The sequence below is a fragment of the Narcine bancroftii genome, chromosome 2 (genome assembly GCF_036971445.1).
Source record: "Narcine bancroftii isolate sNarBan1 chromosome 2, sNarBan1.hap1, whole genome shotgun sequence".
NCBI lineage: Eukaryota > Metazoa > Chordata > Chondrichthyes > Torpediniformes > Narcinidae > Narcine > Narcine bancroftii.
In genome coordinates, this window is record NC_091470.1 from 111866885 (window position 1) to 111883479 (window position 16595).

Genomic DNA, 16595 nt, shown 5'->3' on the forward strand with positions numbered 1-16595 from the left:
GTATCACCAAGATTCTTTTATTGAGACGTGTAGTAAAACACATGTAATATTACACAAAATTACATTTAGTCTGCAATTTAGACGAAGATTCAGCATCAATGGAAATTGACCGACATTCAAAGAGAAGCAAAAGAGTCCTCTCAGACAGAGTGTACATGAATTTGCCTCCCGCGCTCCTGCAGCCACAGTCCAAACCATCGCCTACCTGAGCCGAGACACGATCAGGAGGTCTTTCAGCACCCGAGGCCCCTCAGGAGCCCTTCCTGCCCTCGGCACCATTAATTACCTGGTTCCCCTTCAGCCAGACTCCAGCAGCCTGGTGGGAGTCCCTCAACCACAGTTGCCAGCAGCCCGCAGCTGGCGTGGGTTCCTCGCCTTGAGTCACCAACAGCCTGCTGTCCGTGGGTTCTTCAGCCTCAGAGCCTCTCGCTGATCCGTCACCATGGTCACCGCCCCATGGGTCGTCTCCTCTAAAAAGGGACGTTCTCCCTGATCCTGGTGCTCTGCGCCAGTCTACTTTTACCCCGGTGTCTGCAATCCCTTGAGGTCGCTGCTAAACATGGGCATCGCCATCTTGGGCCCAGATCCCATAGTCACAGGATTTTAAACACATCATTGGCTCCTTTAACAGGCCGTTTAAAGCCTGCAAAAGGAGCACTGTGTCGTCTCCTCTCTCACCGGAGTCAGCTCCAGTGGCAGCTCTGCAGTTACAGCAGCAGAGTGAATTTTTTTACAAAATGCAAGAGTTTTATTCTGACGGGTTTTGAACATATGCAATTGCTGGCAGATTTAGCACGGAAGATAGAAAGGACATAAAAGATATCAAAGGTTTATCCATCAGTGGTACTGAGACTGACCATTTCGGAAACAACAGACCAATGCCCCAGCAATCAATCCCACTTGAAGCAGGCAACATTAATTTGCATGCTGCCTGCCTACTCACTCTGGAATGAATCCACGTGCAGAATGACTGCAACTCCTATCGGTTATCAAGGTGCGCAAAAGTCAAGATTAGCTTATTTCAGACTCCAGGGAGTTGGACAGCTTTCACCACAACCAAAATATGCATTGCATCTTCGCAAACTGGTCTTCAACATCTTCTCACCAAATGAATTCCTGCTCCTGATGCCCATGAATTATTTTGTTCTCAACAAATTACTACAATAAAAAAAGTATATTCGTCTCTTAAATGACCTCCTTCAATATGCTGGAGATGTTCTACAACTTACCAGGAAATAAATATGTCCATGAAAGTTTCTACGATCGTGAAGATTGCAAACACGATCCAATACATCATCCATCGGACCTAGGCAAAAATCAAATGCCAATTGGATTTATCAGAAAGGTATAGAAATGGAGACAATGCACATTTATACCATGTCAGTTTACTGAAACTTCCTCAGCTATTGACAATGAAGGAGTATTTTAACAGGATTCCCACTGCCCCTCATGATAAAGACGATTCAAACTGGCCAGAGAGCACACTAAACATCACCTGGAAATTGCCTTTCTGTTTCACAGTACAATTTCTTGCAGATAATGTGATACCGACAAACGTAAGTAAATAACTGAATGAGGTAGTAACAATACAGTTCACAATATGCACATCCATTTTAAACTGGATACAGTTTCTTTGACCCACAATGTTGAGGTGACCATATAAACTATTCCATGATCAATCTGACCCTTCCTTCCCTCACTGTCCAGAACACCAATTTTTCTTACATCCTTGTGCTTATCCGAGTCACATTTAAATGTTCCATGGGTATCAGCTTCAACTACAGACCCCAGCAATGCATTCCTGGCGCCCACCACTCTCTGTGTTAAAAAACAGATCTTTGCCATCTCCCCTAAACTTTTCCCCCACTCACCTTAATTACTGGTAGATGTCCTCCTGATATTGAGGAATATGGTTATGATGCAATTCGTTACAATTTAGAGTTAATTTAGACATACAGTGCAGTAACAGGCCCTTCCAGCACACGAGCTCATGCTGCCCAATTACACCCAATTCACCTTCAACCCCATACATTTTTGCAGGGCAGGGTGAAGCCAGAGAACACAGCAGGTCACAGGGAGAACATACAAACTCCTTACAGGCAGCACAGGATTCGAGCCAGAGTAGCTGGTGCTGTAACAGCAGTATAGTAACTGCACTCAAACCTGCACATACTGATCTTTCACATACAACCGCAATTCAACGCATTCACGTTGAATTGAGCCTAGACACGATCAGGAGGTCTTTCAGCACCCGAGGCCCCTCAAGAGCCCTTCCTGCCCTCGGCACCATTAATTACCTGGTTCCCCTTCAGCCAGACTCCAGCAGCCTGGTGGGAGTCCATCAACCACAGTCGCCAGCAGCCCGCAGCTCACTCATCTGACAGCAATTTTTCATCAGACGTTGCTCACAAGGAAAATCTAGCACAGCTTCTTTATGTTAATTTTATGTATTTATAGTTCTTTTCTTTAAAAAGCATTGGTAAGTTACAAGGTTAAGGCGTCAGACTGGTTCACTTTCAGTTGGATTGGGCAATTGGGGGCTGGGGAGGAGAGAAGGGAAAGGGATGGATGGCCAACTGAAATATTTCATAAAATCTTCGGGCACAGAAAGAGCATTTATGGTTTAAAAAAAAGAGCAGGTTGGTCATTACTAGAGTTCATATTCAGCAACCTGGGTTTGAATCCAGGGCTGTCTGTCAGGAGTTTGTACGTTCTCCCCATGTCTGATTGGGTCCTCCCACCATTCAAAAATGTATGGGCATTGTAGTTTAGTTGGTGTATTTGGGCGGCATGGGGTCGTGGGCCGGAAGGGGCTGTTACCGTGCTGTATGACTGAAAAGAAAATCAAAGAGAAAGATTAATTAGGCTGAAAGGCCTCGGGGCCCCTTTTAAATAGGCTTCCAACATAAACTACCAAAGCCTTGGCTTCATCTCACTCAATTAATTAATAACACTGATTTATCAACCATTCCATTCAATGTCTTAAAATTACTGTTTTCGGAAGTTGTTTTAAATAGTGCTTTTCAAACCACCTGGCAACAGCTGAAATTCCCAAAACTGACGCCGTGATAGGTCTGTCGATTGGTAGAATTCAAAAATGGCACCTTTATTTCTCTCCGTGGGCTCACCCAGAGCATGAACACCCATGCAGAAAATGGTCCTGTTCAACGCGTGTGTGTCGAGGTGGATCATATAGTGCATCAAATAATAGATCGTGGCAGGATTTGACTGGTGGGACATTAGGCAAGGGTTTGAATGGTAGGGTGGCTGTTAACAATGAGCAGAACCGCACATGGCCACCTCCAACTGCGGGGGATGCCTGAAGCAGCAAGACTCTGGACTAATGACAAATTCATCGTACTTACGTATTCCTTCACATTTTTTGTCTTGATAGCTTTATAAGACGTGTACGCAGGATACAAAGTCCCAAATGCAAGCCTGTTTGAAAATAAAGTTTAAACAGAAACTAATGAAAATAAAAAACAAAGTCAGATTTCAGATTTCTTGTCAGAGTACATGCGTGTCATCACATACAACCCTGAGATTCCTTTTCCTGCAGGCCAGGAAGAACTACTAGTGCAAAATAAACTATAAAATATTACAAACCTATTATACTCCAAAGGAAGGCAAAATGTTGGAATCTATAACAGCACACATCTTGAGAAGAATAAAATCGGGCCCAGTGAACACTGATGGGAAACGATCTGGAATTTGTAACCAGGTGGATGGGTAAAGTGGGGAACCTGTGGATGTTGGTGCATTTGGAGCTCCAGAGGGTTTTCATGAAGTCACAACATGTGAAATTGGGGGTAATAACTGCAAAGAGTGAGAATGAATGTGTCCTACTTGGTTTGGCAGTGGATACATGAGGCAGAGTCAGTACTTGGGCCCCAGCTATTCACAATCGACAGGAATGAGCATATTTCTGAGTTTGCTGATAAAACTAAATTTGATGGGATTACCAGCACAAAGGAAGATATAAAGAGACTTCATTTCAAGCAGAGCGAATGGTGGATGGAATGCAATATCGAAAAATGTGAAGTCATCAACTTGGATGCCCATAACAAAACAGACTATTGTTAAATTTAGACGTACAGCACAGTAACAGGCCCTTCTGGCCCACGAGCCCGTGCCACCCAATTGACCTACAACCCCCAGTACATTTCAGAAGGTGTTAAGAAACTGGGGAAAACCCAGGCAGACATGGAGAGAATGTACAAACTCCTTTCAGACAGCGTGGGATTCGAACCCCGGTTCCGATTGCTGGCGCTTTAAAGGCATTGCGCTAATCACGTCACCCTAATAGAGAGGAATTGGAATTTCCCCCAAAGAAATCGAGATGTGCTTGTCACTGAGGGCCTACCTGCAGATTCACAAGTGATTTGAAGGCAAATAATATAGTATCTTTTACTGAGAGGGTATTTAATTACAACAGGACCCCTTATAACAATCGAGACCACACTTGGAGCTGCGGACAAGGACAGGCAGACTTGTCTAATGAGTGGATCAAAGACTCACGAGGCGAAGAGGAGAAACAGAGGTGCATTATCTTGAAGAAGGAGAGGGGAATCCCATCAAAATGTAAAATTCTCAAAGGATTTCCAAGCTGGATGTCAGGAGAAGTACCATATATACCCTTGTAAAAGTCAAATTTTCTAGACCATTTTTAATGTTAAATTTATTATTAAATATATTATTACATGGAAACTACTTCTGAGGGGCTGAAATTCACACTAGAATCCAAAACAGCACATCAGTAGCAGAAGTCCAAATAATCTCCAAACGAAGAAAGAACAAAAACACAATTAATTCAAGTAATAGTAGAATCTGTGCATCAAACACACGTCCTGTCACAGGGGAAGGTTGGGACCACGGCAACCATCTTTGTCATCAGAGGCATCAGGAGTTCCTGTGGGTGGGCGGGCGGCGGGGGTGAGAGTTCATGTTCGAGGCGTAGGAAGATTGGATGGGCAGACAGCCATGGCTGAGGTAAGAGACTAGGGCCAACTTTACACGAGATATGCGGAAAATCCCAGATATTTTTACGAAAAATAAGGGGGGGGGGGCGGGTTCAACTTTTCACACGAGATGGACTTTTTAAACACTAGTACGTGTTAAAGGATTCTTGGACCAGAGGAAACAGTTTGAGAAGAAAGGACTGAAGTGAGAAGAGAGTTGTGATTTTTAAAAACTAAAAATTCTGTGGAAGCACTCAAAACAGAGATAACTAGCTCTTCGGACTGCACAGTGGCAGTAATGCTATAAATGGAACGGAGACAGAAAATCACCTATGATATTGATGAATAGCGAAGCAGGCCCAAAAGGGTTAAATGGATGCATGCCACTGTCTTTGTCCACATCAAAGAACAGAGCATCACCGTGGGTGGTTCCCACCAAAGGAAAGTGAAGGTTTGCAACCTTCCATAGCTTAAGGCTCTATAGTGCGACACAACACATGGAAAGAATCACTCATTTACCTGTACACAGTAAATGCAAGCTGGACTCTGCCCCAGAAAAACAGATTTGTGTAATTTGGATGTGGAGCATGAGAGAGCTGGACTATTTAAAGAAAAGATCACCTTAATAAAGATTTTTTTTAACCATACCTCTTATAGTACATTAGTAATGTTTAACAAGATTCTTTTAAAGGTTCCATTGTTGTCATGTTTAGAAACTCACAAAATTCTTTAACTTTATCTACCGTAATGAAGACAGAGTCACCACTTTGTCCAGCGCCCCTCACAGAAATGAGGCCCCAGCAAGGAACAAACTCACGACCCCTGGTTTACAAGACCAGTGCTCTAACCACTGAGCTATTGGAGACTTTAAACCAACTTAAATATTAGAAAACTGTTCCGTGGAGAGTGGTTGCCCACCCGGTGGCCCTGTTTAGAATGTAAAACAGCGGCAGTGGCAGATTTTCTAATGTCGATGCTCACGGAGTCTTGGAGCCCAAGATGGCATCGATACCTCGATGAAGGACTCAAGCCTGAAACATTGGTTATTTATCTTTGCTATACAAAGGATACTGCTTGACTTGCTGAGTTTCTCCAGCATTGCCTGTGCTCAGCAGAGCAGACCCCGAGGGCTACGGGTTTCAGGGGAGCGGAGGGGGCAGCTCAATGCACTGGGAGAACAGTCCCCTGAAGAAGGCATAGGATACCATGGACCATTGAAACTAGCTTGGAACTTTGAGATGAGCAGGTGTGGTGAAAGATGTATTTGGGTTTTGTGTTCAATTTGCTTGAGTACATAATTAATGGGTACTTTTCAACCTTCTTAGGAAAGAATGCTAAACAGTTTATTACTGTGGTGCACTGACAGAATTTGGAAAACAAACACTCCTGAACAACTGTTTAGCTTTGCTTTTGTGCACTGGTTTGTTTCCTTCTGGATAACTGCTAGAGATTTCCATTTGCCTATCTTTGGAAGATTTTTTTCCCCATCTCCAAATAGAAGGAAACTCTTACTAAACTCCCCTCATTATGGGAAGGATGTGGAAGTTGTGGAGAGGATGTAGAGATTTACCAGGATGTTGAGTGAAGCATGAAAGTCTGCAGATGCTATGATTGTAGTAAAAAGCACACCAAAAATTCTGGGGGAACTCAGTTGGTCTTTTCAGCCTCCATAAAAAGCAAATATGTATTTGAGCCCTTCCTCAAGGAATAAGCAGAATGAGCCACAAGCAGGAAATCTCAGAGTTCAGACAATGCTGGCAGGGGAGGAATCCAGACCAACAAAAGGTGTTAAATGGAAATGATAAGGAGTCAGGTGAGAATTTATCAGGATGTTGCCTGGATTAGGAGGTATGTCTTATGAGGCAAGGCTAGCAGAGCCCAGGCTTTTCTCTTTGGAGCAAAGAATGAAAGGTGATCTTATAAGAGTTCCGCAAGATTCTGAGAGGCACAGATAAGGTGGGCAGCCAGTGCCATTTCCCCAGGGTGGGAGTAGCAAACACCAAAAGACATCTGCACAAAGTGAAGGGAGGAAAGTTTTGGGGAGACATTGGGGTAAGTTTATTTAACTATTTATTTTAGAGAGTAGTGGGTGCCTGGAATGCATTGCCAGGAGTGGTGGAGGCTGAAACATTAGGGGCATTTAAGAAACACCGAGACAAGAACATGGATGCAGGAAAAATAGAGGGTTATGGGGTAGGAAGGGTTTAGTTTTTTTTGGTAGGTATACATGGGTCGGCATAACATCGTGGGCTGAAGGGCCTGTACTGTGCTGTTTAAAAAAAACATGCAAAGAACTTTCAAAGGCCAGGAAGCTTCTTTCAGATCTACCTTGCTTCTTTTAAGAAAAAAATAATCTTCACTTTATACCAGCTCAAATGTGACAGCAGCTTTACAAGGTCAGTCAGGTTTTCAGGTTTGAAAATAACACAGCAGATGCAATTCCTCAGCTTCACCTCCCTCGTTTCCTTAGGAAGATAAAACTTGCAAGCATGATATGGCACAGCCATAGAATAAATCCGTCCATTTTACTTCAACAGCTGTTTGAGTGAAGCCCAGGGAAGCCAACTCAGGATCGACTGTGTTGACATGGGAGCTCAAGATTCAATAAAGAAAATAAAAAGAGGTAGAATATTAGGTCTGCAAGCTTCAATTTATGCTCCACTTTTTTTTGGTTGCTATTCATGATATCCATCAAAGATAATTTAAGAATGCAGCAATATGGGAGCAAAAGTGGTAGATCTCCCACCGGCTCTGGGAGCTCCTGCTTCAATCTCACCACCATAAGCTGGCCCCAAAAGAAGATGGGGCATTTTCCTACAGGCAGGTGTTATGGGCCCAGAGGACCCCAAAACCCAGCAGCAATAGAAATTCACCAAGACAAATATACTTAAACAAAAGTTACTTTTAATGTTCTTTAAATATAAAAATAGGATCAAACTTTAACTTATTACTATTAACCCTCCTCTAATTCTAAGTGCACGTGTACGTAATGAGTGTGTAAGTTCAGAAAAGTTCTTTAATTCACAGTCCAATCTCACTTCTCACGTTCACCAGTATCAGGCAATTATATTGTGCACAAAATTAAACATCTATGAATCTCCACCAGGCTCTGGTGCTTGAAAGATAAATGGTTACCGCTCAGGAAGGTTCTTATGGGTTTTCAGAGAGAGATTTGTTGCTCATTAGACACAAACTGATTCCTTCCGATGAGCCACTTCAGTGTCTTGCCGAAGAAACTTGCCCCATCAGGGTTTTCCATATGATATCCCCTTTCTTTCAGGTCACCACAGAGTTCCTTTTCTGTTTCTCTTATTACAAGTGAAACATTATACAGCCAGCTATCTCCTCTTGTATGGACCACAAGGGGTTTGAACAGGCTGAACTAAGAACTCATTACCTGTCTTAAAATTGGGGAGGGTTCAAAGCCTGCCAGCTTCTCATGTTCCAGTCCCTGCTGCTGAACTGTAGAAATGAATTCTCTCTCTGTGAGAAAAGCCTGTTTGACTCCCTCTGCTTGCAAAACCTCATGACCCTCTTAGAACAGCAAACTGCACTCAGACAGCCTGCGGCTCCGAACCTAATCTTCCGAGTTTGTTCATCTGTTGCTTTCCAAAACAATAATCCATTACTCCACAGCTTGTCCAATTAACACCTACTTGTGAAGTCCTTATAGGCCTTCTTCAAAGTTTTTGCAAGGGTACTCGGAGCCTGGACTGTCTGTCTGGCTTGAGCAGAGCTCTGGTATTTTAAATGAGATCTGTTTTGAAGTATTTGTATCTGTGTGTGACCGAACTAAAAACCCCACAATCTCTCTTCCAGAAACACATCTATAATATAAAATATAACATAATCTGTCACACAGGCAACTGAAAACTACTGTGATGCAGGGGTTTACATTATAAAAACAGTCCTTTAACTCTTTGGACTCCATGTTCCTGTTTTCAAGGATTACCAACAAGTCAATATATTGTGTGTTCCGGTTTCTGGATGTGGTTTTATACCCAACCACCAAATGGTTCATCCTCGTGTTCGCACTATAGTTTACCCAAGCACCCAGTTCAGAGTGCATACAGAACGCTGTTTCATCTGGTTAGACTTGTACAATCAGATGACAATAAACTTGACTTGAAAGGTTAAAAATGGCCAGAGTCCAAAGGGATTATACAATCTACTTGTAGGCCATTTCATGTCAGGCCTCCGCCTGGAGGCCGGCTATAAGAGCAGACTCAAAACCTAAAACTTACCTTTCAGACAGCAGCCCTAAAAGGGTGCTCCAACATCACATTCATATTGAAAGGCGCCTCAAAGCGCCCTCCGGATCCGATGGAGGTAGGGTGACTGGTGTCGTAGTGTTACCGTCATTAATACGTGGCAGCACAATGGCCGTCTTCCCTATCCATAATCCCCCACACACCTGGAACCGCTCTGTGGTTCCCAGAACAGTTCCAGGTGCATGAGGGATTATAGTTAGGGAAGACGGCCATTGCTCTGCCGCGTTTTGAGCCGCAGAGAGCGGCCCCAAAGAACAAAGCGGCTCAGTGAGGGTGTCACAGCACACACTGGCTGCCCCCAATGGCTCCCGCTGTGCCCTGACAACCCCCGCTAATGGCTCCCACCTGCTTCCCCTGCCTTGAGGGGGCCATGAGGAAGAGGGGTGAGTGGGGAGAGGGGTCGCGGGCTGATGGCATAATCAGCCCCCTCCTAAGGCAGTACATTCAGGTCAGGTGGCAGAGGGCAGCACTCCGCCAATTATTCTTCCCCAAGAAGGGTTGGAATTGGCACCTCAGAGCCGACCATGGCACATTCAGGAAGGTACGCCTTTAAGCATAAGGGCGAAGAACCTGTGCCTTTACAGACGGGTGTTTTCCCTGCTTGAAAGTGCCTTATGAAAAACCAATTCAGGTGTCTTAATCACTTCCCTGTTTCACACAAAACAATCTCCTTCAGACCATTTGAGATCCGGGTTACACCCTCGTACAGGCTGCAACCAATATGCTGGCACATTTCCTGAAAATTACACAAATTTAAATGTAAAATTGTATTTACATCACGGAAGAAGCCAATTCCAGCCATTTAAACCTGCTCAATTGCCCCCATATTAACCTACAACTCCGGTACATCTTGAAGGGTGGGAGGAAACCGGAGCCCACGGAGGAAACCCACACAATCACAGAGAGAATGCACAAACTCCTCTCAGACAGCGCGAGATTTGTACCTGGGACACCAGTGCTGTAAAAGCATTGTGCTAACTGTGCCAAAACAAACCATGAAACAATACACAGTATTAATCCATTCAGCATGCAGAGGGGTCATTCAGCCCATCATCCATGCCTGTGATTAGTGGAGTGCCTCAGAGATTGGGGCTGGGACCAACATGGTTTATCATCCATATCAATGGCCTGGAGGATATTGTGGTGAATTTGAAGATAACACCGCGCCTGGGGGTGCAGTGGACAGCGAGGAAGTCTTGCAGCGGGATCTGGACCAGGTGGGGAAAAAAAAACAGGCTGCAAAATGGCAGGTGGAATTTATTGCGGACAAGTGCGAGGTGCTGCACGTTGGGAGGACAAAGCATGGACAGCCAGCACCTTCATCCTGGGAAGTGCAACAAATTCCAGAGGACATCTGTTTAACATGAGGGGAGGAAAGTTTAGGGGACACATCATGGATTTTTTTTTCTCCCCCACAGAAAATAGTGGGCGGAGGCTGGTATGATTCGAGCATTTAAAAGACTCAGGCACAGGGGATGGCAGATGAGGTGTGGGCCTGATGTCCCACTCACCTAGGGAAAGTGCTGTAAATGCATTGAGCCAATCACTATGGCCATCAGGATTGAAGCCCATTCGTCATTGCACTGGACTTTGTTTGAGGTTATTAAATTGAGGTAATTAAATCCACAGTGAGCTACGTTTCTTCCCGGAACAGACACGGAGTTGGGAACTGGTCGGGTGAGAACTCAAAATCTTTCAACTCGACTGAGAAAAATCTAATTAGAGACAAGACGTAGACTTTGAAGAGAAAGGAGGAAGAAAAATATAATTGGACTGACCCAAATAAAGATGGGATGAGGCTAATTTAAGAAACATTACCAGAATGACTTAAAACAGAGCTGGCTAGATACCAAATCAAAGACAAATTCTAGCTGGAATAACACAAACAGCTGAATCACAAACCTGAAACCAGCCATTGGAGTTCACTGTGCCAAACTCCACTCTAACGTCACAAACTGGGGGTCACTGGAACCTTCCTCCCCCAACATCAGCGTGATCTACCTCGATTGTTGTCTGAAGAGGGCACGGAAAATGACTGAGGGCCCCTTCCACCCCGCGCACACAGCAACTTCCAGTTGCTCCCGTCAGGGAAGAGATCCAGGAGGATCAGAGACAGCACCGCCAGGCTGAGGAACAGCTTCTTCCCCTGTGTCAGTGAGAATGCTGAACGACCAAAGGATCTGCTCACACTGACCCGCCGAGACTCATATTCAGGAAACATTATTTATTTGTAAATATGAATATTTGTCCTGTGTATGTGTTGTTTGTCTGCATGTGTGCGTGTTTTGCACCGAACGCTGTTTTAACTTGTACAATAAACTGAGCTTGAAACAGGACACATAGAAAGGAGGAGGACAGAAAAGCAGTGAATGTTTGAAGAGAGATTATTATATGCTGACGTGTGGAAAGATGTGAGACAAAGCTAACATGCAAATCATTAAAAGGTCAATGGTATTTTGGCCTTTATTTCAAGAGGAATATATTACAAGGCAGAAGAAGCCTTCTGCATCTATGCAGAGCTCTGAGACTGTATTTGGGGCTGCACAGAGCATTCGGTCTCCTTAATAAGGTGCCCCACCCCCACTGCAGCGACACACCTGTACTAAGGGAAGCAGGTGCAATGTCAAACTCCTCAGGCTCCTGGGGAAATAAAGGTACTGGGGCACATCTTTGGCCACATTAATGTAGGATCGGTCACTGGAGACATTCACCCTGGAACTTAACGCTGCCCACTATCTTCACCTCAGTGCCATTGATGCAACCTCCCTGCTCCTTTTCTTGCAGCCGGATCATTGACCTGCTGACCCACAGACCATAATCTAAGGATGAAGACGACGTCTCCTCACCGCCTTGCTCCGCTCCGGTGCCCTAAAGGGCCAAGAGCTCACCACCTACTATCACCTCGTATGCTCATGGCTGAGAGGCCAAATACTGCTCCCAACTCCATTTCCACATTGGCTGATGACACCATTGTGGTCAGGAGGATCTCAAAGAGTAGCAGGAAGTAGAGAACTGAGCCAGGGCAGGAATCTCACTCGCAACATCAGCAAAACAAAGGGGCAACGTTTAACCCTTCTGATTCCATCCATTTTTAACCTTCCATAATCTATACTCTAGACTGGGTCCATGAATAAACCTTTATAGTACAAACACTGGGACACGGAGTATATGCATTTATTAGTGGTCCCTGAAAACAGGGACATGAAGTCCAAAGGGTTAAAGGGAACATTAGGGGAAACTTCTTGCAGAGTGTGGTGGGAGTGTGGAAAGATCTGCCAGCTGAAGTGGTGAATGCGGGCTCAATTTCAACATTTAAGGAGAATTTGGTCAGCTACATGGCCAGGTGGGATATGGAGGGCCACGGACTAGGTGCAGGTCAGTGGGACTGGGAGAATAATTGTTTGCCACAGACTAGAAGGGCAGAAGGGCTGTAGATGGCCAGGGACTTTGGGAAGAGAGGGGAAAGGAGGGTGGAGTTGTGCTGAAGTGGAAATGGTTTAAGATTTTAGATTTAATAATACCAAACGTCTAAGCCAAGAAGAGCCTCAAAATCTTTAGAAGCCTGAGGAAATTCTGCATGTTCTTGACCTATTTTTATGGATGCACTGATGTATTACAGCTTGGTAGCAGAACTGCTCAACCTAGACTACAAAAACCCATGGAGAGTTGTGAAACACACCTCAGGCCATCACACTCTCCTCCAGCAATTCTATTCGCACCCCCTGCTGCCTCAGGAATACAGCCACCTCACCACTCACTCTCCACCCGCCTCTCAGACAGAAGATACACAACTTTGAAAACACCCCTTCAGATTTAAGGGAGCATTTGGTTCTTGATATCACAAACCTCATCAAAATAGCATGGTTGGTGTACCGGTTAGCGCACCAGCCATCAGGTCTGGGGTTCGAATCCCGCACTGCCTTGTAAGGACTTTGTACGTTCTCCCCGTGTCTGCGTGGGATGTCCCCTGAGGGCTCCGCTTTCCTCCCACCATTTGAAACTTACCAGGGGTTGTAGGTTAATTGGGTGCCAAAGGGTTGAAAGGGCCCGTTACTGTGCTGTATGCCCAAATTTGAAAATTGTAGCATCATAGCCAGCACCACCAGGCTGAGGAACAGCTTCTTCCCAGAGAGGATCACTGGAGTCTCCCTCCACTGCCACCATTGACGTGATCTACTGGGATAGTTGTCTTAAGAGGGTATAGAAAATTGTTGTGGACCATTTCCAACCAGCACACAGCATCTTTCTGCTGCTCCCGTCGGGGAAGAGATACAGGAGCATCAGAGCCAGCTCCACCAGGCTGAGGAACAGCTTCTTCCCACAGACAGTGAGAATGATGAACGACCAAAGGAACTGCTCACACTGACCATCTGAGACTCAAACATTCATGAAAAAACATTTATTTATATCGACAAATACTTGTCCTGCATGTGTATTATTTGTCTGTGCGTGCGTTATGTACGGCTGTGTTCCTGCGTGTTTTCTACGGAGGACTGGAGAACGGTTTTGTCAGATTATACTTGTGAGATCAGATGACAATAAACTTGGAGTATAACACGAAAGTCTGCTGACATTATGATCAACACAATGCTGGAGAAACTCAGGAGGTCAAAGAGTGTACATTATTTTCCTTTTACAAGTAGACTACCTCCATTCAATTATATTAAAGCTGGTTTCCTAATTTCCAAGTTCTGCCCTTCTAGTCTATCATAGATTGCAATGCAATCCCACAAGACCACCAGAAATCTCTCTGCAACTGCTCTGCCCAACTCAGCACCAGAAATCTCCCTGCAAACTGCTCTGCCCAACTCAGCACCAGAAATCTCCCTGCAAATTGCTCTGCCCAACTCAGCACCAGAAATCTCCCTGCAAACTGCTCTGCCCAACTCAGCACCAGAAATCTCCCTGCAAACTGCTCTGCCCAACTCAGCACCAGAAATCTCCCTGCAAACTGCTCTGCCCAACTCAGCACCAGAAATCTCCCTGCAAACTGCTCTGCCCAACTCAGCACCAGAAATCTCCCTGCAGACTGCTCTGCCCAACTCAGCACCAGAAATCTCCCTGCAAATTGCTCTGCCCAACTCAGCACCAGAAATCTCCCTGCAAACTGCTCTGCCCAACTCAGCACCAGAAATCTCCCTGCAAACTGCTCTGCCCAACTCAGCACCAGAAATCTCCCTGCAAACTGCTCTGCCCAACTCAGCACCAGAAATCTCCCTGCAAACTGCTCTGCCCAACTCAACAGACTAAAATAACCCACGTCAACATGTTTGCAAAGCAACAAGCAGAAACACGTGCTTTAATTTAAGGAAGTCGTGCTTGAAATCTCTTTTAAAAGGCTGAAGTGAACAAGAAGGGAGTGCAGGGATTCCCTGGCGAGTGTCAGCGGGGTTGTGGCCCGGAGTGATTGGGGAAGGAGCCGCATACTCACACCACCAGCCTGGAGAGGAGCCGGGACACCATCGCTACCGTTGGGATTCAAACCTCGGAGGCGGGTGCTGCGCTTGCCCGCTCCGCCTTTACTGGCCGGTCGGCTGGCTCCTCCCAGGTCCGCCTCGCCGGGAGGCGGGACCGCACTGGAGTCCCGCCCCTTTCCTGAGTGGCGGCTGTCAGTCCAGTCGTCGGCGCGCCGCGGTTGCGCCTTTGCCGCAGGGTTGTAGCGGACGGGAGGGAGCTTACCGGCAGCTCCGCTGGGACGTAGAGCCCTTTTGGTCTCCACTCCCACGGGAAGGAGCGCCCACCCGGTCTCCGCACTGACGCGGGAGGGAGCGCCCGCCCGGTCTCCGCACTGACGCGGGAGGGAGCGCCCGCCCGGTCTCCGCACTGACGCGGGAGGGAGCGCCCGCCCGGTCTCCGCACTGACGCGGGAGGGAGCGCCCGCCCGGTCTCCGCACTGACGCGGGAGCGCCCGCCCGGTCTCCGCACTGACGCGGGAGGGAGCGCCCGCCCGGTCTCCGCACTGACGCGGGAGGGAGCGCCCGCCCGGTCTCCGCACTGACGCGGGAGGGAGCGCCCGCCCGGTCTCCACTCCCACGGGAGGGAGCGCCCGCCCGGTCTCCACTCCCACGGGAGGGAGCGCCCGCCCGGTCTCCGCACTGACGCGGGAGGGAGCGCCCGCCCGGTCTCCACTCCCACGGGAGGGAGCGCCCGCCCGGTCTCCACTCCCACGGGAGGGAGCGCCCGCCCGGTCTCCACTCCCACGGGAGGGAGCCCCCGCCCGGTCTCCACTCCCACGGGAGGGAGCGCCCGCCCGGTCTCCACTCCCACGGGAGGGAGCGCCCGCCCGGTCTCCACTCCCACGGGAGGGAGCGCCCGCCCGGTCTCCACTCCCACGGGAGGGAGCGCCCGCCCGGTCTCCACTCCCACGGGAGGGAGCGCCCGCCCGGTCTCCACTCCCACGGGAGGGAGCGCCCGCCCGGTCTCCACTCCCACGGGAGGGAGCGCCCGCCCGGTCTCCACTCCCACGGGAGGGAGCGCCCGCCCGGTCTCCACTCCCACGGGAGGGAGCGCCCGCCCGGTCTCCACTCCCACGGGAGGGAGCGCCCGCCCGGTCTCCACTCCCACGGGAGGGAGCGCCCGCCCGGTCTCCACTCCCACGGGAGGGAGCGCCCGCCCGGTCTCCACTCCCACGGGAGGGAGCGCCCGCCCGGTCTCCACTCCCACGGGAGGGAGCGCCCGCCCGGTCTCCACTCCCACGGGAGGGAGCGCCCGCCCGGTCTCCACTCCCACGGGAGGGAGCGCCCGCCCGGTCTCCACTCCCACGGGAGGGAGCGCCCGCCCGGTCTCCACTCCCACGGGAGGGAGCGCCCGCCCGGTCTCCGCACTGCCAGGAGGGGGCGCCCGCTCGGTCTCCGCACTGACCTGAGAGGGAGCGCCCGCCCGGTCTCCATTCCCAAGGGAGGGAGCGCCCGCCTGGTCAACACCTTCCCAGTTAACATTGTTTATATTTGACCTGGTCCGTTTTGATCCCCTCCCCCAGTGTTATTGCCCCCAAGGCTGACGGAACTCCTCTGCTGGCCACTGACTGAAACCATCTGCCTTCCCCTCATGGCTCGGACCAGGAGCCCTTTCGGTTGCCTCTCGCCGGTCCGCTTTGACAGGCGGTGTGAGCATGCGTTCTCTCTCCCCCAGCTTCACCCAGGTCCGCTCAATAACTTTTCCAGGGAGCTGGCGTGTCCACGATCACATGATCAGAGCTACAAGTAAAAGTTGTAAAAGTTCACTTTTTTTTTACTATGATCTTTCAAATGAAAACTGATGAATTCCACAGACAACAATTTAAGATGAAAGTTCCTCTTTAATTACCTCTTTCTTGTTTTTTTTAAAAAAATGTAGTTGTTAATTTCTTCTTTCTTTGGCTTGGCTT

The 16595-nt window shown here is 47.9% G+C and overlaps 1 protein-coding gene across 2 annotated transcripts in view; it reads right to left on the reverse strand.

Annotated features, from left to right (window-relative positions):
* LOC138752440 (receptor expression-enhancing protein 1-like) overlaps positions 1 to 16170 on the reverse strand; it is a 31089-nt gene extending 14919 nt beyond the window's left edge. Inside the window, exons 1-3 of one of the 2 annotated variants that reach the window (XM_069915289.1) lie at positions 16091 to 16170; positions 3366 to 3438; positions 1230 to 1306 (exon numbers count right to left, since the gene is read on the reverse strand). In XM_069915289.1, coding sequence (XP_069771390.1) covers positions 1230 to 1306; positions 3366 to 3438; positions 16091 to 16167 — 227 coding nt within the window. In that variant the 5' untranslated portion in view covers positions 16168 to 16170. Of the gene's footprint in view, positions 1 to 1229; positions 1307 to 3365; positions 3439 to 14660; positions 14768 to 16090 lie in introns of those variants that run through there. The other variant, XM_069915290.1, reaches the window with a different exon arrangement.
* Between the last annotated feature and the right edge of the window lie 425 nt (positions 16171 to 16595).